At 45.4% G+C, this 26,711-nt stretch overlaps 1 protein-coding gene across 1 annotated transcript in view; it reads right to left on the bottom strand.

Moving 5' to 3' along the window:
• GRAMD1B (GRAM domain containing 1B) overlaps positions 1-15,844 on the bottom strand; it is a 138,454-nt gene extending 122,610 nt beyond the window's left edge. The window contains exon 1 of the mRNA XM_054997817.1: positions 15,471-15,844. Coding sequence (XP_054853792.1) covers positions 15,471-15,817 — 347 coding nt within the window. The 5' untranslated portion in view covers positions 15,818-15,844. The remainder of the gene's footprint in view (positions 1-15,470) is intronic.
• Between the last annotated feature and the right edge of the window lie 10,867 nt (positions 15,845-26,711).

Below are 26,711 nucleotides of genomic sequence, written 5' to 3'. Positions count from 1 at the left end.
CAAAATGTTAACTCTAAAATTAAGAAGAGTGAAGACTAGAAAAATACACAATCACATACAGAAAAAGAGAGAGAGGGAAGAGAGGGAGGGAGGGAGAGGGAGGGAGAGAATACATAGAGATAGACATTTTATTTTATCATTTAAATCTCCATTCCAGACAGGAGCAGAAGAAACGAGCCTAAAATCTAGCAAACCAAATAGTTTAAGCCAGCAGTATTGCCAGAATCTGACTTCTCAGTTCTGGACAGAGCAGCTTGTGGGTTGGGAGTCACTTTTCCAAGTAATGTCAACATTCTACTTCCTACAGAGTAATCCTAAGCAGAGTTTCTCCTGTTTAAGACCATCGACTTCAATGGGCTTAGATCGGAGTAACTTTTCCTAAGATTGCACTGTTAGCAACTATTCCTTTCAGATAGGGATTTCCTGTTTCCAGACTGCTTTGCTTCCTCTATCCAGGGAATCTGTTCATGAAGTTAGGAGCTGGTGAACACAGTGGGTCACTCTATCTTGTTGGAATGCTCTGGCGAACACTCGCCCTAATTTCTGTACCTCACGGACACTCATTGGGAAAGGAAGGATGTTTCATACAGTTAAGCGTGGTCTTATTTTTTTCCCTTGAAAATTAGAAGCCATGATTTTCTAAATTTTAAGCACCGTTAATGATCAAAGTACCCTATTGTTGGATTATGGTATTCTCTTCTGGAAACAAAATGCCCATGAAAGAAAGCTGATCATTTCGCAAGGTTCAGACATCAATATGACCCTTACCTCATTCTTCAATGGGGTGAATTTAATGTATATAAATAATATGTCCAGGATCGGTATGCTAGCAGAAGCCAAAGGATTCACAATTTCCTCATAAATTCAGGCTCTGGTTCTTAACAAATTGATCCAGTGCTTCTTCCTGTGACGGAAAGTCTACTGTAACCCTCCACATCATTTTAAGAAACGGCAGAAGCTGCCAGATAGCATTGGTAAAATTTAACCAACCTATTTAACAATTAAACTCTAAAGAGAACTTCTGTCTGTCCTTACATTGCTCTTTGGGGTGATGTTAGTCAAGGATCATGCACACACAAACAAGCTAAATTGGCATACTGGGTGAAAGTCTACTGAGCAGATGTTGCATTTATTGTATTAAGAAGTATGAAACTTCTTTCTCTCTTGACCTCAGGCTTACTATGACCCCCCAGCTCAATCTAGTTAAGACTGAAGAATCTGAAAGAGGTTTCATAGTGATAAGCTACTAGACAGCTGTGGGTTAAAGCTGGCCCCAAGAATTGTACTGCCTAGGTTTATACTTACAAACCTGGTGATGAAAGAGATGTGGAGAGACACTTAAATCTTTGATAACAGAATATGCTGATAGGCAGTGTTTGACAGGAGGGGGGTCCAAAACAGCCAGGATAGGTCATGTCAGTGGGTGTGGCATATGCAAATCAGGTATGCTAATGACACACTTCCGGCAATGGCAAGGGGCACGGCATATGCTAATGAGTTATGCTAATGAGTTATGCTAATGAGTTCCTCCAGCTCTTTTTCTACGAAATGACCTCTGAAGATATGTATTTAGAAATCTCGTTCATGAATCCTCTTAAACATCTGCTTACTTTATGAACCTACCTGATCACCATGGCTTTTTTTCAGCTGGAACGCGGTGGAACGGAGTTCCGGCACCTCTTGAAAATGGTCACATGGCTGGTGGCCCCGCCCCCTGATCTCCAGACAGAGGGGAATTTAGATTGCCTTCCGTGTCGCTGGAGCAGCATGGAAGACAATCTAAACTCCCCTCTGTCTGGCGATCAGGGGGCGGGGCCACCAGCCATGTGACCATTTTCGCTGAGGGCGATTTAAACTTTTAAAAAAACAACCATGTTCCACATGACCCAAAGTGTCATCATTGTGTGGTCCTGTGCTGGCAACCCACTGAGTTCCACCACCTCTTTTCCCAGAAAAAAAGCCCTGCTGATCACTACAGTCATCTTTGGAGACTCTGCTTTGGAGGCCCTGCCATCCATTTGCCACCTTGGGGAGCCTAAGCTGGGTGGAAAGGCAGCTTGGAAATTGTTTAAATAAATAAATAAATCTCGCATTGAACTTTAAAAAGTGTTCGACCAAGGATAGTTTCCTAGCAACAAAAGGCTTTGGGTATGTACAAATTCCTTCAGCCAGTGTGTTGGTTTTTATTTTGTTTTGCATGCCTGCTTCAGGAATAAATTATTCCAAAGTAAAATCATTTCTCTGAATCACAAACGCAGACACACATATGCTGCTTGCTCCATCTGCATGCAAATTCCATCCTCTGGAAAACAAAGCAGGACAAAAAGAATGGAGGGTGATTACCTCCAAGCTACAGTAGGAAGACGATTTTTTGTTCAGCAGTTCAATTCCAGATGCAGAAATGTTATTTACATCAGATGAGAAATTGCACTCATATTCCAAGTGAGTTTTCAAGCCCTCAGGATTCTGAGTAATGCTCCTGAGTGAAATTTACTATAAAAATATTTGTTTTTTCAGCCTTGGGGCCAACTGACTTCCCCATGATCTGTGTGTTTGTCTTAGGGTCAACCATCACTAACAGCTTGCCAAGGCAAGTTGCTCCCTACCTAGCTCGCATGCTCTCCCTCTCCCCCGCCCAGGATATTATCAATTCCTATTAACTGAAATCCTGAAGATTGCCCCACCCGGAGGACCAAGGCAGGATAAAGAGTTTTACAATTGTATAAGATACACATCAGATGCCCAACATGTATGCACAATCCCAGGTGCTACTGGACCCACATCGTGCTTTTAAGGGGAACGGCTTTCTGTCAGTGAGGTGCCAGTACTGAAAAAGCCCTGATTCTGGTTGCCATCCTCCCTTCTGAAGAAAGCGGGGAAAGGAACCGGGCTAATGAGGCAGATCGTAACTGGTGGGCTGGACAATCTGAGTCCTGGGCTCCTAGCTACACATCTTGCCTAAGAGAAAAGTGAACGGAGCAGCTACCCATGGGGAAAGTAGACACTAACGGGTGTCTGATTTTTAAAAAAAAAATTACCTACAATACATATGTATGCAATACACAGAGACTTTTTAAAAACGTGTTTTTGTTTAAATTGAAACATTCTGTAATAATTTTGTAAAAGAGATCTGTAATGATTTTAAGTAAATGTGTGTATGTGTCTTTAAATGCTTGGTGTTGTATAGATGAAGAGTGGGGGTGAAAGAGAGGGATGAGAGAGCGAGATGATTGGTTGATGACTGAGAGTGTGGGTGGAGTGAATGCAGTTTTAGACTGAGCGCCAAGCTACAAGTGACGCCTGACACAGGTTGGACACTTGTCAGCTTCCCTCAAGTTTTGATGGGAAATGTAGGCATCCTGGTCTTACAGCTGTAATGGAGAGCCAAGCTGTAAAACCAGGATGCCTACATTTCCCATCAGAACTTGAGGTAAGCTGACAAGTGTCCAACATGTGTAAGGCGTCACTTGTAGCTCGGCTCTGAAAGTGCAGAAAAAAGATTTGGTCAGGAAAAGCAGGCAAACTGTGTGTGCGCCTGAGAAAACGTCTTACTTGTAAATGAGAGAGAAATTAATATCAAAAGCAGGCAAACTGTGTGTGAAGCCTGAGAGAAGATCTATGTGACCAGGTTTAAATAAAGTAACTTTAAGAACTGAGAACTACTCTTTTGAAACAATAATAATAATAACAACAACAACAACAACATTTGATTTATATACTGCCCTTCAGGATGATTTAACACCCACTCAGAGCGGTTTACAAAGTATGTTATTATTATCTCCACAATAAAACACCCTGCGAGGAGGGTGGGGCTGAGAGAGCTCTGAGAGAGCTGTGACTGACTCAAGGTCACCCAGCTGGCTTCAAGTGGAGGAGTGAGGAATCAAACCTGGTTCTCCAGATTAGAGTCCTGCGCTCTTAACCACTACACCAAGCTGGCTCTCAAGTTTTAGAAATAATATGAAACCGATATTTTATAAAAATAAAAGTATAATTTGTTGTTTTTTATATCCCAGAGTTATCTGTTGTTCCTATATCTCATTCCTTTCCTCAGGGCCACATAGTACCACGATAAAGCCTGACCCTTGGGCACGTTACTAAGAGGAGAAATTTATTCTGGAATTTAATGCTTGATGGCAGCAATCTACCAAGAGAATAAAAGGCTTAAAGACCAAATCTACCCAAGAGAAAGAAAGGGGTCAACTCGTAACAAGATCACACAACAGATAAAGACAACCTGCATGCGGCACATCCACTTTGCAGATGGAGGAAGAAATGAAGTCACAAGAAAAGTCATAAAGCAAGATAACTGTTACAATTAAGCTGAGACCCTCCTCCTCCCACTTTAGCTGCCATTCAAGGTAATGCATTTGCCTGCCGTTCCTGCCGCCAGCGAAAAAGCCTGTGCCCTAAGCCAACCAATTCAACGTCCTTATTTAGGCCTCTTCCTGCTCTAGCCCCTCCCAAATGTAATAAATAAAGCATGAAATAAAATGAAAAACCTCAGGCTCTTTTGCAAGTTTGGGAAGGTGCTGCCAAAAACAAGGTAACTCAATCTGAGTACCTAATTCCAATCTAAACAATGAAAAGCAGGAGTTTCAGGAACAGAGACGATCCTCATTTTTGTCTGACTTCCTTTTATTTGGCCCACTGATCATTTCTAGCTCTTTTTCTCCACAAAACCCTTTCACAGGTTGTCAACAATTAATCATCTGACTTGCCTAAAAAAAGCTTTAGCCACATCCTGACTCCACAAAAACAAAATTGTTAGCCTGGTAAAAGAACTTCTTGCTGTACACAATTAACACAGTTTAAAGTAGGTAGCCATGTTGTTCTGCAGTAGAACAGCAGGATGAGAGTCCAGTGGCACCTTAGAGACCAACAAGATTTCCAGGTAGAGATCCTAGGTCCCCTGGTGGATCCCCCCTCCCACCACCACTTACCTGGCTGGTGGGGGGGAGGGGAAAAGGCCTCCCAGGCATGCTCCCGGGGCAGCATGATGACATCACTCCAAAGTGTAATGTCACTGAGCTGTGCCAGGAGTGCTACTGCACTTTGCGGTGGCCTGATTTGGGCCCCAAATGGACCAAATCGGGCCCACTGTGAAGTGCGCACACCTCTGGCCCCTGCACAATGATGTCACTTCCCAGAAGTGATGTCATTATGCTGCCCTGGGAGCACCCCCGTGCTTCATGCATGCGTGAAGACACTGGATGCGAGTACCAGGACCTCATCTCCTGCTGGGAGGGTAAGGGGACCTGGTTACCCTGTTTCCAAGGTATGAGCTTTTGAAAGTCAAAGACGATGATGAAGAAGAAGGTACTTGAAAAAGGGAGCTTTGACTCTCGAAATCTTATATCATGGAAATTTTGTTGGTCTTTAAAGTGTTATTGAACTTGAATCTTGTCCTTTTTGCTAAAAACAAATAGCACCCAATGATTGAATGAGACTTCTGAGAAAACATGCTCATGATCATATAAGAGTGATCAGAGATCTTTGAGAATCCCTTTATACAAAAGCTAATGATGATCTCTAGCCTCCCGTAAGGCTAGCTGTGACTCAATCCAACAGGAATACACTGAGCAAAGCATCCTCCTCAGCACAGGGATTCCATTGGCTCCTGCTGGTTCCCAGCCCTGCCCTGGGCACCTAAGTGCCAAGCAGTTTTGGGAATTGTGCCAGGACTTAGCAGAAGGTCATAACCCAAACCTGACTTTCCTGTAAAAGAAATGTACAGATCTGTGCAATTTAAAAGGTAGTCCAAAGATGGCGATAGAGCACCTGATAGGAACATGAAAACAATCTGAATCAATGTTACCTGAGTTTCAAGAACAAGGTTGGCCAATTAAAGTCATTACTTCGAGAGAGCAAGGAGAGAGGTCAAGGATGTGATTCAAATGGCAGATATAAAGTCTAGTGCCAATTTATGGCTTTAAATTATATTTAACTAATGGTATCTCTGTTATGATCATTTACTGGTTTGACAGCTTTGGGGCATATACAGGTTCGTGCAAATGCTCAGTATCTCTGATTAGAGGGAATGTGATGATCACCTGTTGTATCTCCACCTTTGATCTCTGTTTACCTCAATGAATTTTGACATATGTCTAACGTAATTTCATTTGGCTGAAAAGTTAGGTTTTCCAGAGAACCTTCAAATGTTTCACCAGCTTGTACATTCAGCATTGAATGCCGTACAGTACAGCACAGAGAACATGGGTCAGCGTCTGTTGCAACACACACACACACACACACGTCCTGAAAAAAGCCACGGAGTTCACAAAGGAAGTTAACTGGAAGATGATTTGGTTTCTCATTACTGCCCACAGGAAGTGATAGATTTAACGGTGAAAGCACTTCTTCGTGGGGTAAGAATAACTGGTTCTCGATAAATGTTGCTGAGCCATTTGTCACAAGAATTGTCAGCAGTTGTTTCTAGCCAAACTTATGTGTTTAAAGAGCTGCAAGACGATCAGAAATCCAGCAAGTGAAATTTTCAGGGGGGGGGGGGAGTTCACTTCTCAATGACCTGGATCCAGACTAAATTTCCCACTGACAGAAGACACTTTTCTCCACGAAATGTTGCTGCTGCAGGACGGGGGGTCCTCAGGAATGGCACGAGAGGCAAATCAAGGGTCTGCAACAGGGAGGGGTGGCTTGGTGGAAGTTATAACAACAACAACATTCAATTTATATACCACCCTTCAGGATAACTTAACACCCACTCAGAATAGTTTACAAAGTATATTATCCCCACAACAAAACACCCTGTGAGGTGGGTGGGGCTGAGAGAGTTCTGAGAGAGCTGCGACTGACCCAAGGTCACCCAGCTGGCTTCAAGCGAAGGAGTGAGGAATCAAGCCCGGTTCTCCCGATTAGAATCCTGCTGCTCTTAACCACTACATCAAACTGGGAGTTACACGTGCCTTTCTGTTAATTGAAAATTTAGTCTGAAACCGACCCTATTTATGTATCCTTGTTATTCAGCTGGCAAAGGCACAGCAGCACTGCCAGGAAAAGCTGGTGTTCCTACTTACTGTGATTAATTATTTTGTTTAAAATATTTATACCCCACACTTCTGTCATAAAATCTCTACTGTTAAAACAAAGACTGCCATCTGACCAAGTGACTGTGGTCAAGAGCTGAGGAAGAACAAGCCGAAACCAAATCCTGACATGACAGAAGTGATGCGGAGGCCTGGAGCGAATTGTACTTCCATCAGGCAAAGGGGTGCAGCTTTCAGTTAAGAGTTTGGGTGAGTTATCGGACCCAGCTAGGATCCCCAGGCTGCCGCTGGCAATCTCTGGGTGCTTTTCCAGGGAAGGGACTGACATGTTGGTGTGACACCAGTGTGCTGATGTAACATCTGCTGAAAAATGGAAGTGCAATCATGGGATGCTCTAGGACTTAAGGAAGGAAGGAAGGAAGGAAGGAAGGAAGAAAGAAAGAAAGAAAGAAAGAAAGAAAGAAAGAAAGAAAGAAAGAAAGAAAGAAAGAAAGAAAGAAAGAAAGAAAGAAAGAAAGAAAGAAAGAAAGAAAGAAAGAAAGAAAGAAAGAAAGAAACCCTCTATGATAAAACTACTAGAAATTAAGGTTCAAATCCCCACTTTGAAAATTGCGGGTTGACATTCGGCCAGTCACACTTTCAACTTAAACTACCTCACAGAGTTGTTGTGAAGATAAAAGGGAGGACAGAATGATGTAAAACACTTTGGGTCCCTATCAGGGAGAAAGGTAAGGTATAACTGAAGTAAATAAATCATTACATCATTTGAAGAAGGGAGCTGTGACTCTTGAAAGCTTACACACTGGAAATCTTTTTGGCCTCTAAGGTACCGCTGGATTCAAGTCCTGCTAAATCATTACAGCAGCTTCAGATACATTTCTGGGTTCAATTCAAGGTGCTTAGTACCTTTTAAACCTTCATGGCCAGGAACCCACATAGCCAAAGGACCACTTCTTCTTTGAACCCATGTGGCAGCTGCGGTCCCCTTACTCAGTGTTCTTCTCCACCCCTCTTGCAGTAGAGCACAATCAGCTGCAGCTCTATCAGGGGCATTTTCAGTCTTTGCCCCAATTTATGAAACAGCTGTCAGAAACATATCCTCACTGATGGCTTTTGGAGGAGATGGCATAAGGTAAACCTTACTGAACCTTAGACACTGGGACAGCCAGGTTCTTCAAATCCCTCCTCTGCCATGGAAGCTTGCTGGGTCACCTCGGGCCAGTCACATGCATTCAGCCTAACGTACCTCACAGGTCAAAATGGCTAGCCGTGTTTGTCTGTCTGTAGCAGTAGAAACGAGAGTCCAGTGACACCCTATAAGACTAGCAAAATTTGTGGTAGAGTATGAGCTTTTGTATCTGAAGAAGTGAGCTGTGACTCATGAAAGCTCATGCTCTACCACAAATTTTGTTAGTTTATAGGTGCTACCGTACTCTTGCTCTTTTCTACTGCTACCTCACAGGGTTGTTGTAAGGATAGAGGAGAGGAGAATGTTGTAAGCTACTTTGGGACCCTGTTGAGGAGTGATTCTTGGTGAGAAAGGTGAAGTATAAATCAAGTAAGTAAAATAAAGTAAAATAAAAAATAAACCTCAAGGTTAAATGAGTGGAGAGGAAAAGCTATTCCCAGTTGCCCAACCCCAGTCTCAGAGGGCAGGGACAGATCGTAAGAAATGAACAGATTGTTAAAGGAATATTTCTTCCTGTAGGGTAGCAGAGAGAAGATGTAGCCCTTCAATAGCTCCACAGCTGTGAAAGATGAGATACATACATGCCATACAAACAGGCCATCATTCATCAACAGTGGCTTTACTTGTCAAAGATTTGGCAATCCTCCCCTTCACTGATTTTGCAGTCTCTTAGAGTCTCTCTGCACAATACTTTTGACACGTTCTTCACATATCGGGAGATGCAATGTTAGCTGGCAAGCACAGTTTTGAAAGAGAGAGCCTGCAGAGATCGCTCCAAAGGGGATGGACTCTCTTACTGCCCTCCACCGCCTCTGGCATGCTGGACTGTTTCCCCTTCCAGAGCTTTTACTCTGAATTAACCAAGCCTCAGCAAGGCAAAATCTCCAGAAGGGAAGATGCCAGAGGCAGCGGAGGGCTATGAGAGCATCCATTCCCTCCGGAGCAATCTCCACCGACTCTGTCTTTCAAAACTACACTTCCTGGCTAACATTGCGTCTCCCAACACGTGATGAACATGCGCTCCAGCTCTCATCTTAGCAAACACCAGGAAGTTTATAATGCTCATGGTGGGCCAACTAACTGGGACGGGTAAGCTTGTCAGGTCTTCAGCTACGCAGGCCTGATCTATATGAGCAACATATCCTGGCAACACATAAGAGAGGGTTGTAAAATCTATCCAAATATTTGTCGACTGATATTATGAGCATGCTCAACCTAAGCGACGGGAGTCCTGATGCCTCAGGAGACAGCCAATGCATAGGAGACATACTGCATCCCAAGTTTGTCTCCCACTGAGAGTTAATCATCCAAGATAAGTGACAGTGAACCATGATAATGCATCCTTTAGTTCAAATGATAAAGGTATAATTACAGTCATTACCTATGAACTCAGTCCTTACATCCTTTGGCGAGTGATTGCTTAACACAATAAGAGGGCACACTGAGGACAGGTGATAGGACATCCATTTGATATCACATCATAAGCTTTAATTATCATGCCATAAATGCTAATTATTAACTCATCTGGGATTAATCAGGTTTATGATTTTGCTTTTATGATCTCTCCAAAGCTACAATCACTGTAACCTGGACAGAAATCTCAGTGCACGTCAAACAACCAACTCTCACTACAAATGAGATCCAGAGAAGGCAACAAGTAGGTGTCGTTATCCTATTCTTGTCTCTCTCCTAAGCTTGGACTCAGGTTTCAGGCACAGATGCTTGAGAAAGTGTGACCAGTCCCAATAAACTGAACTGGTAAGAAGTCACATCTGTATTTCCTAATATTAAAAACCAACTCTTGCTCACAGTCTTGCCTGTTCTATTAGATTCGCCTGCTGGCATGGGGAAAATGTAAGAAATGTTCCCATTAAAAACCATGTATCGTGATCAAAAGGTCTCATACATCAGTCCAAGGCTCTGAAGATTTCTTACTCTTTACAACTTTTTTCTGCGTTCGCTGCTAATGAGTAACTCTTGCCGGCAATTTCTATGAAATTGAAGATGTCGGAACCGCATTGCCTCCCTCCTTCCACCTCCCAAACGAGGTCAGAGGTAGCTGTGCACAAAGCAGGTAAAGTTCTCTTCCACTCACAGCCTGTCACACTAATGACTAAAAAAGGTCATCCTCCACAACTGCCAATTTAGCTACTTTATTAGCATCTCCTGACACATCGCCCCTACCAGGACACCAAAAGGAAAGCTACATGAACAACATGTTTGAGTTTCTTAAAGAGGAAGTGTTAAGTGATGAATTGGGTTTCTTTCAAAAGTTCCACATCCAGTATCCACTATGATACCTTTAGCCTGTTTTAAATTACACGGTTCTTATTTGGCCCAATGGCAAATTAAGCACTTGCAGCTATACACGTGTCACAGAGAGACTGAATGGGCCTACCACTACGGGTTTCCCTACAGAGGTACCTGACAGGGAGTTGAGGCCTTTGATAAAAGAATGCTACTGCTGATTAATGTTGACATTGTTCCTTTTCAGGGGGCTGTTTGTCAAAAGTACCCAGACTGGTCTCTTCAGGGACCCACACTAGTTGGGGGTCACTCTGTGAGTGAACTGACGTGCATGTGTGTGAGACAGAGAGAGGGAGAAAGAGAAAAGAAAGAGCAGTTAGACTTAGGAGCCAAGAGGGTTGTGAGATGGCCAAAGGGGACACAACTTGGAGGTGCACTCTCTCTCTCTCACACTCTGTGTCCCTCTAGAGCTGTGATGTGGGAGAGCATATCTTTGATGCATAGGACTGCCCTTTGCATCCACCTGTGCTCTACTTGTATATTTGTTTCTTAAAGCAAATATCACAGAAACATCTTAAGTTGCCAGTGCTTTCTTGTGTGGAGGACACTGTCCAAAACCCAGTAGTAGCACTGCCTCAGAAACTCCTTACCCCTTGGGAAAGAAAGGATCATACAACATTTATTTTTTTCAAAGTCAGGGAATAGAGGGCTCAAATAGATCTGAACCAGTTCAAAAGTTGTTGCCCTCTACAGAGAGCAAACCTGGAGTCACCACTCCACTTGCTTCTACTACACTGCCCTATTATTGGGATTATCCCGAACTCGGGACCTGAGAAATGCTGGACAAGGATTCAGCCTATGTGCCATCACCAGATTGGGTTCTAGATTACTTGCATAGCAGGGGAACATTCTGCAATTTAATGCTTAAGGACGGTCCCCAATTAATTACAAATGAAGAGAGGCAGACAGGACACCTCTCTCAGATTAGATGATTGTTAACAAAGTTATTTTCCATAATGGATTTAAGTATAGTGGTTAAGTGGTTAGGCTGCAAATCAGCACTCTGTTGGTTAGAATCCCACTACTGCCATGAGCACAGCAGCTGGTCTTGAGTAAGCCGCTCTTCTCAGCCACAGGTCCTCAGCTGCATTGTGGGGATAATAATAACACTGACTTTGTTCACAGCTCTTCATGGGGCACTAATCTGTCTAGAAGAACAGTATACACGCACACTGTTGTTCTTCTTGTTGTTATACATTAATTACAAATTATAACAATTACAAAACACACACAGACAAATAAACCTCAATCCTAAATTATTTCTGGTCATGTAACAACCAAGTCAGCTTTCTGTCATTAAATGATAGATTTTCCAAGTTTATCCCAGTCAATCACTTTCACTGCTATGTGCCAACTTCTCTCTTTCAAATCTGGATGTCTTTCCTCTCCTCTGTCCCCTCTCAGTTTTTCTTCCAGCTTCCTCTTTTCCTCTTCAACAATCACCACCTGGCTTGTCCTCCTCCCCATTCCACTCCCCCCCCCACATTCTACATCCCATTCTTTTTCATATTCTGCATTCTGTAATATAAGAGAAATGTTCCTTGAACTAAGCCAAGGAAATGCAAAGAAAGAAAGAAAGAAAGAAAGAAAGAAAGAAAGAAAGAAAGAAAGAAAGAAAGAAAGAAAGAAAAAGAAAGAAAGAAAGAAAGAAAGAAAGAAAGAAAGAAAGAAAGAAAGAAAGAAAGAAAGAAAGAAAGAAAGAAAGAAAGAAAGAACATATCCTATATACCATCTTTCTACTCACTTGCATTTCCTGTGCCTGACTAACCTTGCATTACTTTTATTTTATACCACCAACCCACCAGCCTGCTCCAAGTGGACCAAAGCAGGGTCTTGCAGGCGATTGTTTATAAAGATTAATTTGGTGATGAAGCCAAGGGGAGAGGATGACTTGACTTGATTAATTTCCCAGAGAAACCAATTTCCTGCTCCTACAGAGCTGCATACCCAGAAAGAACTAGAAAGGGCATATTTTAACATCAGAAACACAGAAATCAATAAATAATGGAATGGCAGAGACACTATCATGCCTGCTACATAAATTTTGCATGCCCATTACTCGTACAGCTAAATGCTAACAGATTCAGAGTGCCAAGCAAAACTGGGGACTGACAGGCAGCTGCTTCAGAGCCAGCACTTTGCCTTTCCTCAATCCCTGTAACTAGAGGATCCGTAACAAGGCAAATCCCACCATGATTTAATATATTGCTTTGGATTTCCCTCAATGACAGACACTTCCTGAAACAAAAGCAAAGCTATTTCAGCCCTGGAGATCTGGACCAAAGAGGTTATTAACTCACACTTTGGAAATTCCGAGGATATGGCCTTCTGCCCATAGGACTGTGAAGAGACATTCCAAGTGACCAGCATATCCCATCAACTGTTTTAGCAAGAGATCTCTGAAGCCATTCGGCAATGAACCAGTCTCTCTTCTCCTATCTGAGATGTGACCCCTTTTTTAACAAGGCTCTGTTTCATCTAGGGTTGCCAAATTCCAGGTAGGGCCTGGTGGTCTCCCAGAATTACAACTGATCTCCACATTACAGAGATCAGTTCCCCTGGAGAAAAGGGCTGCTTTGGAGGGTGGGCTCTATGCCGTTATACCCGGTTGAGGTCCCTTCCTAAACCCCACCTGCCCAGGCTCCACCCCCAGATCTCCAGGAATTTCCCAACCTGGAGTTGGCAATCCTAGTTCTAGCCTCTAGGCAGGGTCATCCATTCAGCAGCTAGAAAGAGAAAAGACGAAGAGGCTGTATCCTTAGCTTTTTAGGGGATAGCTCTGAACGTTAATGGTCAGCTCATATATCAAGAAGAGAGTCTTCATAGTTTGCCATGATCAGCACCAGGGGATGGTTTGCAGGCCTGGCCTTGGTTCTGAACTGCTCTCTTTGGGCCACTGAGCTGCTGAAGGCCACCATCTCACACTCTCATTTCTACTCATGGTTACTCACGACTGTAGCTCTGTCTTTGGTTTTGCTTTGGGGTACAGTTTGACAGGGAGGCAGGAAAAAGGGGGAAGCATTCTAACATGAGGAGGTTTTCAATGCAGTCTTAAAGCTAGGTTCACTAAAATTTGCATATTCTGAAAGCTTTTTCAGGCACCCAGCCCACACACACCTGATATAATGATAACTCATGATATGCCAGCCCTGAGAGATTGCTCTATCTTCCACTTAGTTTGAGAAACTCAGTTAACCTCCCTACGTGTCTGAAATCTACCATTTCAGCAGGACAGATTCATATTGGGAGAGGAGGGATTGCGTTTGACAAGGTACAGTATATTTTCCATTTCCACGATTAGAGTGGATTTGGAATCGGCAATGTATGAAGAGCCAAAATGCCACGCTGGCCTTGGTATGTTAATTCTCTGTAATCCATGCATACTCTCAGACATTTTTCCACACACCATTTCAAAAAATGAGGAGGGGTACAGTGGTGAAATCTCAGCTGGGCGCTTGTTAACTGCCAAGCACCTTTTAGCACTGCTCCCCAAGTTTCATGGGCATGTGGAAGCTCAGCTGCAAGGCAAACAACAGAGAAAGCCCTCGATGCCCAGTCTGTGAGTTTCCCAGAGACGTCCAGAAGATCTCTCTTGGTAACGGAATGCTAGGCTGCATTGACCTTTGGCCTGATCCACCAAGTAGTTCTTGCGTTTGTATGAATGCCCACTGTTCACACTCAGCCTCCCTACCATAAACATACTCTCACATTTTACTAGTTGCTAAATTTTATTTTACAGTGATCTCCATCCCACACCCACTCCACCTGTCTGCTTGTCATGCCTTACACTTGCTTAGCCACCAAATATATTCTGTGCTTGATTCAAAATGCTTTACTTTGGGTTTCTGATTGTATCTGCTTATTCTTACGGCCACTGAACCCTGGTAAGGATATGAGAATCATCATTTCATTACTTGGTTAGTTTGAAGCATAGAGAATAGAGGATGATGCAAATCAAGTATGATACAGAGAAGAAAGAGAGAGAGAGTGAAAGAGAGAAAGAGAGAGAGAGTGAAAGAATATTAAGTAGTGTGAATAACTTAAATCAATTCCCCTAACAATATCTTGTGTCTAGGGGGAAACTACTGAAGCAAAATTCCTTAGATGTAAATCTCATTTGAGCAAAGATGACTGTCTTCCAAATAAATATGGAGAGATTTAGATCAAATTTCACTCCTAATGTATGCAAGCAGCATCTAAGAACTACTTGCTATATTACTTTCAAATGTGCCATCATGATGACCCGGACCAGAGACGTTTCTCAGCGTCATCCTAACCACAGTGATGACACTCTTCAAAGCCCAATCATTCAATGGACTTAGAAGGGTGTCAGGATGGCACTCTCTGAGAACCACGCCTGGGCCACCTCTGAGCTCTCTCCGACGATGATCAGATATTTCCATTCTAATCTAACATAGCGACGCTGCTTTGAATCATCATCACTCATCCTGGAAAACCACCAATGTATTTTAAATTCATGTATGTAATATACTTACTTTTCGAAAGCTGCCTGATGGTATGGCCTTTAGTTAGAACACCTCTAGTCCCTGAATACTTACTGGTGTGGAACTATGACCGATTATCCATCTTTATTTTTAATGAATTGCAAACACACATTTAGACCACCAGTTCTGCAAGGTGCAATTCAGATATAAGGGTAACACCATGAAGACAAAACAGACAAATTTTTGTCCGGGTAAATGTTGCAAAAAAATTAATAATCCTTGGGTGATAAACTGCCGCCTCCTAAAAAGTTCCTGTGAACATGTCTAAAGTTACAAGAAGTTTGCAGCCCGAGAAGATCAAGAAGGCCCCATCCAACATATGTCACACTGCATTCCTCTTTACCCAGTCCAACCACAAGAGGGAGACATATGCACAGGGCCACACCAGATTAATACAAAGAAACATCCCAATTTTGGGAGGCCTTTTTATAAGAGGAGAAAAGGGGCGAGGACATGACATACCTGCTCTCACTGTACTCCTTCTTCTCCCGCACGCTTAGCCACTTGCGCAGCAGGAAGCGCTTGCGCCGTGGGGAGGCACTGGGTGTGGAACAGTTTGACCAAGGGGTATCCTCATCGCTTGAAGGGGTGATTTCGATGGAGGGGAGTTGTAGGAATTCCTTGTGGGAGGAGGATGCGGCTTCTAGACTCGGTTCCTGGACGTTTTTCATCCGCCTCATCTTGAACCGCCTTCGGCGCAGGGTCGGAGTGGACGAACTGGACCAGACGCGGCCACTCCCCGCCTCCTGTTGTTCTGGGACTTGCAGTGCTGGTAGTTGAAGGGTTTCTGTCATATTGGCAGCAGGCATCAGGTCCTCTGTCACTTCTCCTCCCCTTCCGACACTCTCTCTTTCTCCCCCACCCCTGTGGCCTCAAATGCAAACCACACTGAAGAATTACAATCTGGCCGTCTCTCTCCTTACCCGGCTTGGCAAGAGCCCTCCCTCACGAGTAGGAAATCTCATATTCCTCAGGTGGTTTCATTTAACAAGGAAGAGCCACAAGGCCACCGATGGAGCCAGCTGCAAGTTGCACTTGACTTTCCACCTCTTTCCGTCAGCTCCAGGGAGCAACTTTCTCCCTCATGCTTGGCTCTTTTAAACCAGCAGCCAGCTTAGCATCAGGGACAAAGCTCGGCTGGCTGCAACCAGCTTCCTTCTGTTTTGCTTGGCTTCCAACAGTCTTTCTCTTGCCTCTTTGCTTAGTGGATGAAGGGCTCCCTCGGGGCTCTGCAGGAAACCTCTCAGCTGGGTGTGCTCTAGAGGAACGGAGTGGGAGACTTCGAAGAGCTGCGAGGAGGTCAGAGAAAAAGAAAGAGAAAGAGGCAGAGAGAGGGGGGGAGAGTGCAAGGGAGGGGAGGAAGGAAGCAATGACATACGGTAAAACTGGCAAAGGAGAAAAAGGGGGGTGGTGATATCTTTTTTCCCCCTGAAGTTGATAAGCTCAGGCAGCTGCTGCAAGTGTAACCATACTCTTAATCCTGAGGGACAAGGTCTCTATTACGAAATGTACTTCTGCTCCAATCAGCCAAATGAAAGGCGACAAGGGGCGGATGAAAACAAAGTGCTCGTACGCGAGGATAGGCTGGGCTCCCTCTCCATCTCAGCCTTTCCATTAAACATCCCACCCTGTACAGAGAAGGGGAAGCAAACGACCTCAAGCGCAGGCCTGGCCCAACACTCATTTTGATATTGTGGCTTACAGTCACAGAAGGTTGGGAGAAGGCAGGAAAACAAGATGGTTCCAAAGTGGTACCCGCCTGACTTTTTAAAAAGACCTTCTGAGTTGCCCCATGAAATCTCAAGAGAATTTATAGGGTCCTGCTCCCAGGAATGTCAAGGAAAACCAAAAGACTGACAGCAAATTCTGCAGAGGGGACTTCTGGGGTGAATTGGGATGTTAAAACACATGAGCCGTGCAGTTCACCCTGCTCTTGGCTGCCAGTGCAGTGGTCCACCTGGAACTCTGCTCGTTCGCCCATCACGTTTCCACAAAATTTTGCCTCAAAGAACATTTCAGGTAGCTGTGGAGATTCTGGCCCGAACAAAGCCCCTGAAAGACCTGGAGTACACCTAAACAAGTTTTCATGAGCAACACCTCTCATATCCCTATGACAGAACTTTTAGCTGCCGAGCACAATACGAAATGAGAGAGTGAGTTTGAGAGCCAAACTACAAGTGACGCCTTACACAGGTTGGACACTTGTCAGCTTCCCTCAAGTTTTGATGGGAAATGTAGGCACCCTGGTTTTACAGCTTGGCTCTCCATTACAGCTGCAAGACCAGGATGCCTACATTTCCCATCAAAACTTGAGGGAAGCCGACTAGTGTCCAACCTGTGTAAGACGTCACTTGTAGTTTGGCTCTGAGTCTGCTTCCAAAATGACGTTTTGTTGAGAGAGTTCCAGACTCAGAAAGATTCACAGAATACATACAAAGACATGGAGGCAGGCAGGCTGCACAGGAGAGCAACGGCAGGCATGGCAGAGGCTCAAAGTATTACAAGCAGCAATCAAGAGGGGAAGGATTCTTTTGCAAAAGTAACACCCTTTCAGGCTAAGGTGGGGAAAAGAAACAGAAATTATATCCTCAGAAGCATCATCTTCGATGCACTAAGACACACAGCTGTATTCATCACCTGATTGTTGCCGCAATCTCAATGTGGGTTGAGTTCTACTGGATGAGTTCACATAGGGTGTTGGTGGAGCAGACTGTTTCCCCCCCCTTCCCTTTCTCCAGGCAGTCTGCCATTTGTCCCAAAATTCTTCACTGAGGATCAAGAGAGCCTTTTGCAAGCAAAATGAACCACAGGATAATGGAATGCAGCAAAGATGTGGAATCAAGTCCAGTTGCCTCTTGTTTCCTCTCCCATTTGTGGCTTGCCACTGTGGAAGTGAAAAGTGATTTTTCCCTATTGTTGCTGCAGCCGCCCCCCCCCCCCCCGCAATCCTGTGGCTTATATTGCTTACAAGACTCGCTCGATTCTGTCCTGAGAGAAGTATCACAGGCATGTTGCTCAGGGAAGGGGAAGGCAGGGAAAGATCTGTTTCTGTGAACTCTTTGGTAGACCCAGCCCCATAGCTTGCTCAAACAGAAAGGCCGTCACAGAGCCCATATCATGTTTTGAGCCCTTACTAGTTTATCTTATTATCCTTGTAGATATGTTCATGGAGAGGGAAGGTGGCATGGTATAGCCCGATCTCGTCAAATTCTGAAAGCAAAGCAGGGTCAGCACGTGGAGGGGGACCACCAAGGAAGACTCTGCAGAGGAAGGTAACAGAAAACCACCTCTGCTTCTCACTTACTTTGAAAGCCTCTTGCTGGGGTCACTATAACTTGGTTGCAACTTGATGGCACATAAACACATAGACATATTTGTTGAAAGCTTAGCATTCTCTGAACTACCTACAGCACTGGATGTGGCCTAGGCTAGCTCTTAGTTAGGCTTACCAGTTGCCCGCAAGTGGCAGGCAATCTCCCAGGGGTTTCACCCATTGGCCGCTGGTTGCTGACAATTGGGGGGAGGTGGCAAGCCCTCCAGAGACCACCTGCTACCACCAGGCAACCCAGGAATTCATGCACTGGATACACTCCCAGTGGGGCACAACGGTGTCATTTCCTGAAGTGTTGTTGTGCCAGCTGCAGTCATGCTCCCGTGCCTCGCTGGGTCCAATTTTGGCCCCAAATGGGCTGAATTTGCTCCATGCAAAGTACGGAAGCACATTCTTGACTGGCGTGATAATGTTACTTCCTGGAAGTGGTGTCATCACGCAAGTGCCAGGAGCCTGTGTGCAAAAAGATGGAGGCACAATGCATAAGGTAAGTGCCAGGTCCCTCCCATCCCACCAGAAGGGTATAGGGACCTTGCAACCCCACAAGTCTCAGGTGGGGGAAACACAGGCATTCTTACTATGAACTATCTACTGTCTATTGCCTCAGCTATGTTATTTCCACCTTACAAGGATTATCAAGTCATATTAATGTGGCTGAGTCTACCTTTGCAACCTCTGCACAATTAATAATAACAACAACAACATTCGATTTATATACCACCCTTCAGGATGACTTAACATCCACTCAGGGTGGTTTACAAAGTATGTTACTATTATCCCCACAACAAAACACCCTGTGAGGTGGGTGGGGCTGAGAGAGATCTGGAAGAGCTGTGACTAGCCGAAGGTCACCCAGCTGGCTTCAAGTGGAGGAGTGAGGAATCAAACCCAGTTCTCCAGTTTAGAGTCCTGTGCTCTTAACCACTACACCAAACTGACACCAAATACTGTCTAACAGCTGACATGTTCTGGGTCCTTTTTGCCATAGTTCTCTCACTTACCTAACTGCCTCTCTACAGTCAGCAACCACCTTTGTAACATTGTCATAATGAATTGTAACCATAGATAATTCATTATAACAATCAGAAGAAGCCAAGACCCTACAAGAACGGCCTCTGGAGCGTGGCTGAGAAGAAAACAGCTGAAGAAGGTCCTGCTGGCAGGAAAAGAAGATCAAACCTTACTGGAAAAAAATTAACACAAAAAGATAAGACCTTCTGGTTGGTACTAACAGGGACAAATTGGAGGTGGCTTAAGCGCTTGCTGAGACAAGTTACTGTTATGGTTTCATTAGTGCAGCAGGTCTGAATGGAAATGGAAGAAAGGGTACTATGTGAAAGTTACAAATGAATGCAGCATTTTTCCAGCATAGCTGAGGTTTCGAACTGTGGCAGTCACACTGATGTCACAGGTTGCTAGGTTATTTTTTACTCATTTATTTACTAAATCCGTATACTGTGTTCTGTGTTAAAGAATTATGAAAGTGGTAAAATACAGCTTTAAAACTGGGCAATAAAGCATTCAATCATCCTATAACATAATTGAGAAAGCGTATTGCCAATGACTCACTGGCGCAGGCGCACTCCAGGAAAGCCTCTGGGGCTTGAGAAGGGCCCGCAGGTCGTCTCCACCCTCCTCAGCCCCGACTGGGCCAGCCGGCATGGGGCATGCTTGGCTGGCCTGCACGCCTCTCTGAAGCCTTCCACCCAAGCCTACATCTGCTGGGAGTGGAGAACGGCTTTCCTGCCCTTTCCCCTCACCAAGCCTTGCCCTCCCAGGCCTAGAAATGTGGGAAGGGGAGCATGGGGAGCTTTCTTGCCCTCCCCCACCCCACAGCCTTCCCTCCCAAGCCTGGAAACACTGTGGGGGGTCGTGCGGGGCAGCAAGGCTTGCCTTCACTCCCCTTCCAAGCCTTCTCCCAAGCTTCAATCAGCCACAGGGTGGGGGCAGAGAGACCTGTGAAGCCCAGATCTACTCGCCAATGCATTTGCAAGGCGAGCAGACCTGGCCTCCGAAACCGCAGCGGCCAAGTATACCCACCAATAATTTTGCAAGGCAGATAGACTTGGCCTCCAGGTCTACCCACCAATAGCTTTGTAAGGCAGGTAGGCCTAGCCTCTGGACTCATGGAGGCCAGGTCTACTCACCATAGTTTTGCAAGGTGGATATACCGTGCCTCTGGCCCTGTGGAAGCCAGGTGTACTCACCATGGCTTTGCAAAGTGAATAGACTTGGCCTCTGGACATGTGGAGCCCAGATCGACCTGTCATAGACTTGCAGGGCAGGTAGACCTGGCCTCCATCCTCTCAGATACAAGGATGATGGGGGGGAGGCGGGGGAAAGCATTTCTCTGATGGTGCAGTGCACTCCTGTGCACCACAGTAGGATCCAGTAGGACCCAATTCGACCCACTGCAGAGCACAAGAGTGCTCCAGGGACCTTCCCCCTCCCCCAGCAGCGCTCTCGGGCTCTGCAACCACCCAAATTGGGCTGGATTCGGCCTGGTGCAGAGCACAGGAGAGCTGTAGGGCGCTTTCTGCTACCCCAGGCAGTGCTCCCAGGCTCCGCAACTACCCAATTCACCCCAATTGGGGGCCAAATCAGGTACTGCGGGGCGCAGGAGTGCTCCAGGGCCTTTTCTGCTCCCTCGGCAGCGCTCCTGGGCTCCACAGCCACCCAATTCGGCCTGAGGAGGCAGCAGGACGAATGGGCCCGCCTTCCACCCCTTCTTTGCTGTGATCAGCTGGCGCTGCTGCCCTTCCTCAGCCCAGATCAGGGTGCTGGGGAGGGGGCAATGCCAGACCCAGCCACCCTGCCCTCCCCCCCACCCCGAATGGAGTGCTGGCTAGGGGCCAATGCCAGGCCTGGTCGCCCTGCCCTCCCCACGACCTGATTGGGGCACTGGGGAGAGGGCAATGCCAGGCCTGGTCAGCCTTGCCTTCCCCCACTCATATCGGGGCGCAGGGGAGGCAACAATGTCAGGCCCAGGCACCCTGCCCTCCCATCAAAGGGATCAGGGCGTGGTGGAGGCAGCAATGCCTGCCCCACCTGCCCTGCCCTTTCTAGAGACCGTTGTATTTTTCTCCACAAAGGGCTTTGTTACTAGTGATACAATAAAACAGCAACACTAAATAAAAACAGATCTAATGAAATCTGATAGCAATAATGACATAAAAGTATTATCTAAGTACCCCAAAATAGGCAACATAAATTCACTGACTTCCAGGGCACAATACCAAAGCCACAGGAGAAGCTAGAACAAACCACATAGCTAACAGAAGAAGCTGGAACAAGCAGCTAGAACTTAAGATGGCATACAAAATCAATAGATTACAAATCGGGAGGGGCAATAACAGGTGAGGCATTATGGAGCAGAGATGCCACAAAATTGAAGGCCCTGTCCTTATTTCATCCTAGAAGGTAGCAGTCCCTGGAGCAAGGGTCCTGAGGAAGATAGCTGATAGATAAGGTCATACGAAACGAGGTGTTATTTTAGATACCCTCATTGAGGGTGTTCTAGGCTATTTAGGGCTTTAAAGGTAAGAACTAGCACTGAGCCCAGAAACAAACTGGCAGATAGAGAAAATCTCTAATCACTGTCAAAATGTATTTCCCATAGTTGGCACCCCTGAGGGATCTCGTTGCTATGGGTTGGACTAATTGAAGATTCTGAATCTTCTTCAAAAGCAACATTACATACAGCTCATTGAAGCTACCCTGGAAGTGATTCTTCTTTTCAAGGAAGGGCTGGAGCTGACAAATCAGCCAAAGCTGATAAAAAATGCCACGCAATACAGATGTGGTTTTAATATGTGTTGCAAATATGATCAGCACTTCCAGTTCCTTTAGAAATGCAACTCTGCTCAGAGTAGTCTAAATCTCAACTTATTGGTTAGCACTATTATCCACCAACAGCACTTCTGTCTTATCCAGATTATACTCCAGTTGATTGGCCCTCATTCAGACACTTGTTCCAGACATCCACTGTGTCACCTGAACCTGCTGGAAAGATGAACTAGAGTTGCCTGTCACCAGCATACTGATGGCATTTTGCCCCCAAACCTCTCCCCGTGGTTTCCCATAGATGCTGAAAGACACTGGGAACGTTCAGAATTGTGCAGCACAAAGGCCATGGGGTTGAGAAGAAGTCCCTCTGGACTACCATCTATAACCAGTGCACCAGATAGTAATGAAACTACTATAGGGCACTGACTGACCCCGATGCCCAGCTTAGCTGATAGCCCAGGAGGACAATGTAGTTAATGGTATTAAAAGCTGCTAAGAAGTCCTAGAGACTTAGCAAGATCACACTCCCCCTCTTTCAGCAAAAGAGCCACCTAAAGCAATCTCAGTCCCAAAACCAAGGCTGAAGCCACACTGAAATGGAGCTAGGTAATTAACTCCATCCAAAAACGCTTAAGGTTGCATCGTCATCCGCTCGAGATCCTTATCAAAAGGGGAGGGGGATATTAGTGACCGGTCTGTAGTCCTTTGAATCTAAATCCAAGGAAGCTTCTTCTGGGGGTGGGGAGGGGTTTGCTTCTGACTGCCTCCTGCAGTATTTACCTCCTCCTGGACCTATCAGACTTGTTCATCCAGGGCATTTAAGAACAAAAAGGAAATCAGATACATCTCTCCAAGATATCCATTCATGTCCTCAGGCCATGATAACTGAAAGTCATACAAGCAATTCTGATTGACTATGCTCAGACAACAATCTGAGGTGAAATTGCTAAAACAGCTAAATCAGTCAAAATGTCTTGCAAATGCGTCACGGCAAAACAACCTTTTTCTGAGTTTATATCATTAGGGGCAAGATAAAGCCGACCACTCAGCAAAGCTGCTATCAGTGGATACAACTATGGTAGAGAAGAACACTTGGCCGCCACCATTGCCACAAAGGAAACATACTCATTTTGAGTTTTTCCACTTTTAAAATCAAGCTGCATATCGTTTTATCAGTTTTAATCTATTTCATTTCTTTATATTGTTGTACACAGCTTCGAATATTTTGGGTAGAGGACACTGACATGTATCTCAAGCAAGAAATAGCTAAGCTGCCACGTGGCCTGTAAACCAAAAAGATAAATGGTCTCTACAGGAAGGAAAACGGTACCTAGGAGTGACTGTGTCAGTTTATGAGGGCAGTATCTGAAATCTTCACATCAACCAGAGCTGATATTAGCAGGAAACTTTCTGAGGGACGCCACTTTGCCATTTACACAGTCGAAGAGGGCCTTCAGTCCAACACTTCCCATTTGCAAGCATCAGCAATGCTAGATACGAACTGGGGGTTTTGAGAGAATGGTTAGAAATCACTGGATGCTTCATGCAACTATTGCTTCCATGATCCCTAGTTTGGAAGCATGGAAGTTATAAGGGCTTGAAGCTTGTTTATGCATGAACGTTATACTGAATCAGACCACTGGTTCATCAAGGTTAGTGTTATCTATTCAGACTGGTAGCAGCTCTCTGGGGTCTCCGGTTGAGGTCTTTCATACTGCCTGGTCCTTTCAACTGGAGATGCTGGGGATTGAACCTGGGACGTTTTGAGAGATGGCTCAGAGATACTCTCTCTGAGCCATGGCCCCTCCAGTGAGGACATGCCCTTAGAGATAAGCTGTAAATACAGCACCCAAAAATGTGTGTGTTTGCTGCCCGGGGGGGGGGGGCGGGGGGGATACGGCAAGAGTATTTCGTTTCCTGCTTCGAGGCGTGCTCAAAGCAGTACAAGGAGTTCTTTGAAACGGGAAGTTCTCTCTCTCTCTCTCTCATTCTAAGCAATGCTTACTTATGCCATAACATTCTATGTCACTTTTTAATTTTGGATAGAGGGCACTGGGCAGCTGTCTGATGCTCTTTGAAATCTAACAGCCATGTAACCAGAGAGACAGCACAACCTTCTTGGCTAAAAGGTGTGAAAAATACCGACTACAGATAGAAGATCCTGCTCTGTGGGACATAAAGGATTAGCGTCATTGCAAGATCAGCTGTTTCTTTCTTCTGTATATTACAGGAACCAAGTCAAAGTCTTAGCCATCGGTCTCACAAAACAAGAAACAATGAGCAAGTAAGGCAGTACAGAGCAGCTAGGCTTTAAAATGCTGGAAACGTAAAAGGCAGGCATACAGGAGTGTTTGGCGGGGGGGCAGTTGGTGGGGGGGACATTTTATAGGGTTAAGCTGTCTTTACCTACTCATGGAATGAGTTTCCTTCATGATGAGATGGAAAATTCTCTAGACCTGAATGGGTAGAACTGAGACCCTTAGGTGACTCAAGGTCACTTAGGTGACTCACAAGCTTGCACCCAGCATCTTAAATATTAATTAGCCAACATTCTAAAAGTATTCATTACTTAATTATTTTTAACATATTTGTTTCCTGATTCGGATGGCCCAGGTTAGCTCAATCTTTTATTTTTATTTATTTATTTAAGATTTCTATTCCGCCCTCCCCATGAGTGGGCTCAGGGCGGATAACAACATATTAAAAATACAATTAAAAAATTCATGTACATTAAAACAACACATTTAAAACAGGATGGTGGACAGCCTTCACAGGGAGAATTAAGATTTTATACACGCCTTTTTTCAGGCCGGCGGAGGCCCAGCCTCAGCCATATGCCTGGTGGAACAACTCTAGGTCCTGCCGGGCCCTAATTTCAGCAGACAGAGCATTCCACCAGGTGGGAGCCAGAACCGAAAAGGCCCTGGCTCTAGTCGAGGCTAGGCGGGCCTCCTTGGGGCCAGGGACAACCAACAGCTGTTTGTCCCCTGATCGGAGTGTCCTCCAGGGAGTATATGGGGAGAGACGGTCCCATAGATACGCTGGTCCCAGTCCGCACAGGGCCTTATAGGTCAATACCTTGAATCTGATCTGGTACTCCACTGGCAACTAATGCAGCTCACGTAAGAACGGTGTTATATGCAACTTATTTGGCACTCTCATAATAACACATGCCGCTGCATTTTATACCAGTTGTAATCTCTGGGTCAGGCTCAAGGGCAGCCCCGTGTAGAGCAAGTTACAGTAATCTAGCCTAGAGATGGCCGTTGCTTGGATCACTGTAGTTAAGTCACGGGTTGACAGGTAAGGGACAAGTTGCCTGGTCTGCCGCAGATAGAAAAAAAAAAGGACCTGACAGCCGCTGTGACCTGTGCCTCCATTTTCAGGGAGGCATCCAAGATCACCCCCAGGCTCTTAACCCTTGGAACTGGCACTAACGATGCCCCATCGAGGGCTGGGAGCTGGAGTCCTGAACCTAATCCCACGTGGCTCAAGTACAGGACCACCGTCTTCGTCAGGTTCCGTTTCAGCTGACTCTGCTTCAACCAACCAGTCACAGCTGCAAAAGCATGTTCCAGGACATCTGGGGCTGAGTCAGGCCGGATCTTCAGATTTTCAGATCTTAGAAGCTAAGTAGGGTCAGTGCTGGTTAGTGCTTGGATAGGAGACCACCAAGGACAACCAGGTTGCTATGCAGAGGCAGGCAATGGCAAGCCCCTCTGTTAGTCTCTTGCCTTGAAAACCCCAGCAGAGATCGTCACAAATCAGTTACGACTTGATTGCACTTTACACACACCTTACCGTGAAAACTGCTTATTTTTCAAAACAATAATGGCTGAACCCCAGACAAGAAGTGTGTACATGATCTCCAGATGTGATGCAGCAGTTTAGGGTTGCCAGCTCCAGGCTGAGAAATTCCTGGAGATTTGGGGGTGGAGGCTGAAAAGGGCAAAGTTTGGAGAGGAGAAGGACCTCAGTGAGGTAAAACGCCATAGCGTCCATCCTCCAAAACAGTCATTTTCTCTAGGGGAACTGATCTCTGTGGGCTGAAGTTCAGTTGTAATTCCAGATCTCAAGCAGCCACCTGGAGGTTGGCAACCCTATGCAGCAGCAAGTTGACACATGCTACCTGTGTGGGGGGAGGTAAGGAGCAGCATCAAGAACACAAACACACTGGCAGAGCCACAAAATGCCCATTCTAGTTGGTACTACCTCTGCAAGGTCCTTTTTCCATGCAACACATTTCTTGCTTGCCATTATTGTTCCCTCCTGTCTGGAAGCACCTCAGTGCCGTGTGTGATCAGCATCCTTTACTTATGGACACAGGGTTGCCAGGTGCCGGTTGGAAAATTCTGGGAGGTTTGGGGGGTGGAGCCTGGAGAGGGTGGGGTTTGGGGAGGGGAGGGGAGAGGCCTCTGTGGTTATGTGGGGTATAATTATACCCCACAGGCATAATTATACCCAACAGGTTATACCCCACATTTTCTCCAGGTTAACTGATCTCTGTTGCCTGGAGATCAGTTGTAATTCTGGGAGATCTCCAGCTAACACCTGGGGGCTGGCAACCCTATATGGACAAGACTACA

The sequence above is a fragment of the Eublepharis macularius genome, chromosome 14 (genome assembly GCF_028583425.1).
Source record: "Eublepharis macularius isolate TG4126 chromosome 14, MPM_Emac_v1.0, whole genome shotgun sequence".
In the NCBI taxonomy this organism is placed as follows: domain Eukaryota; kingdom Metazoa; phylum Chordata; class Lepidosauria; order Squamata; family Eublepharidae; genus Eublepharis; species Eublepharis macularius.
This window is presented reverse-complemented; position numbering and strand designations above follow the sequence as displayed.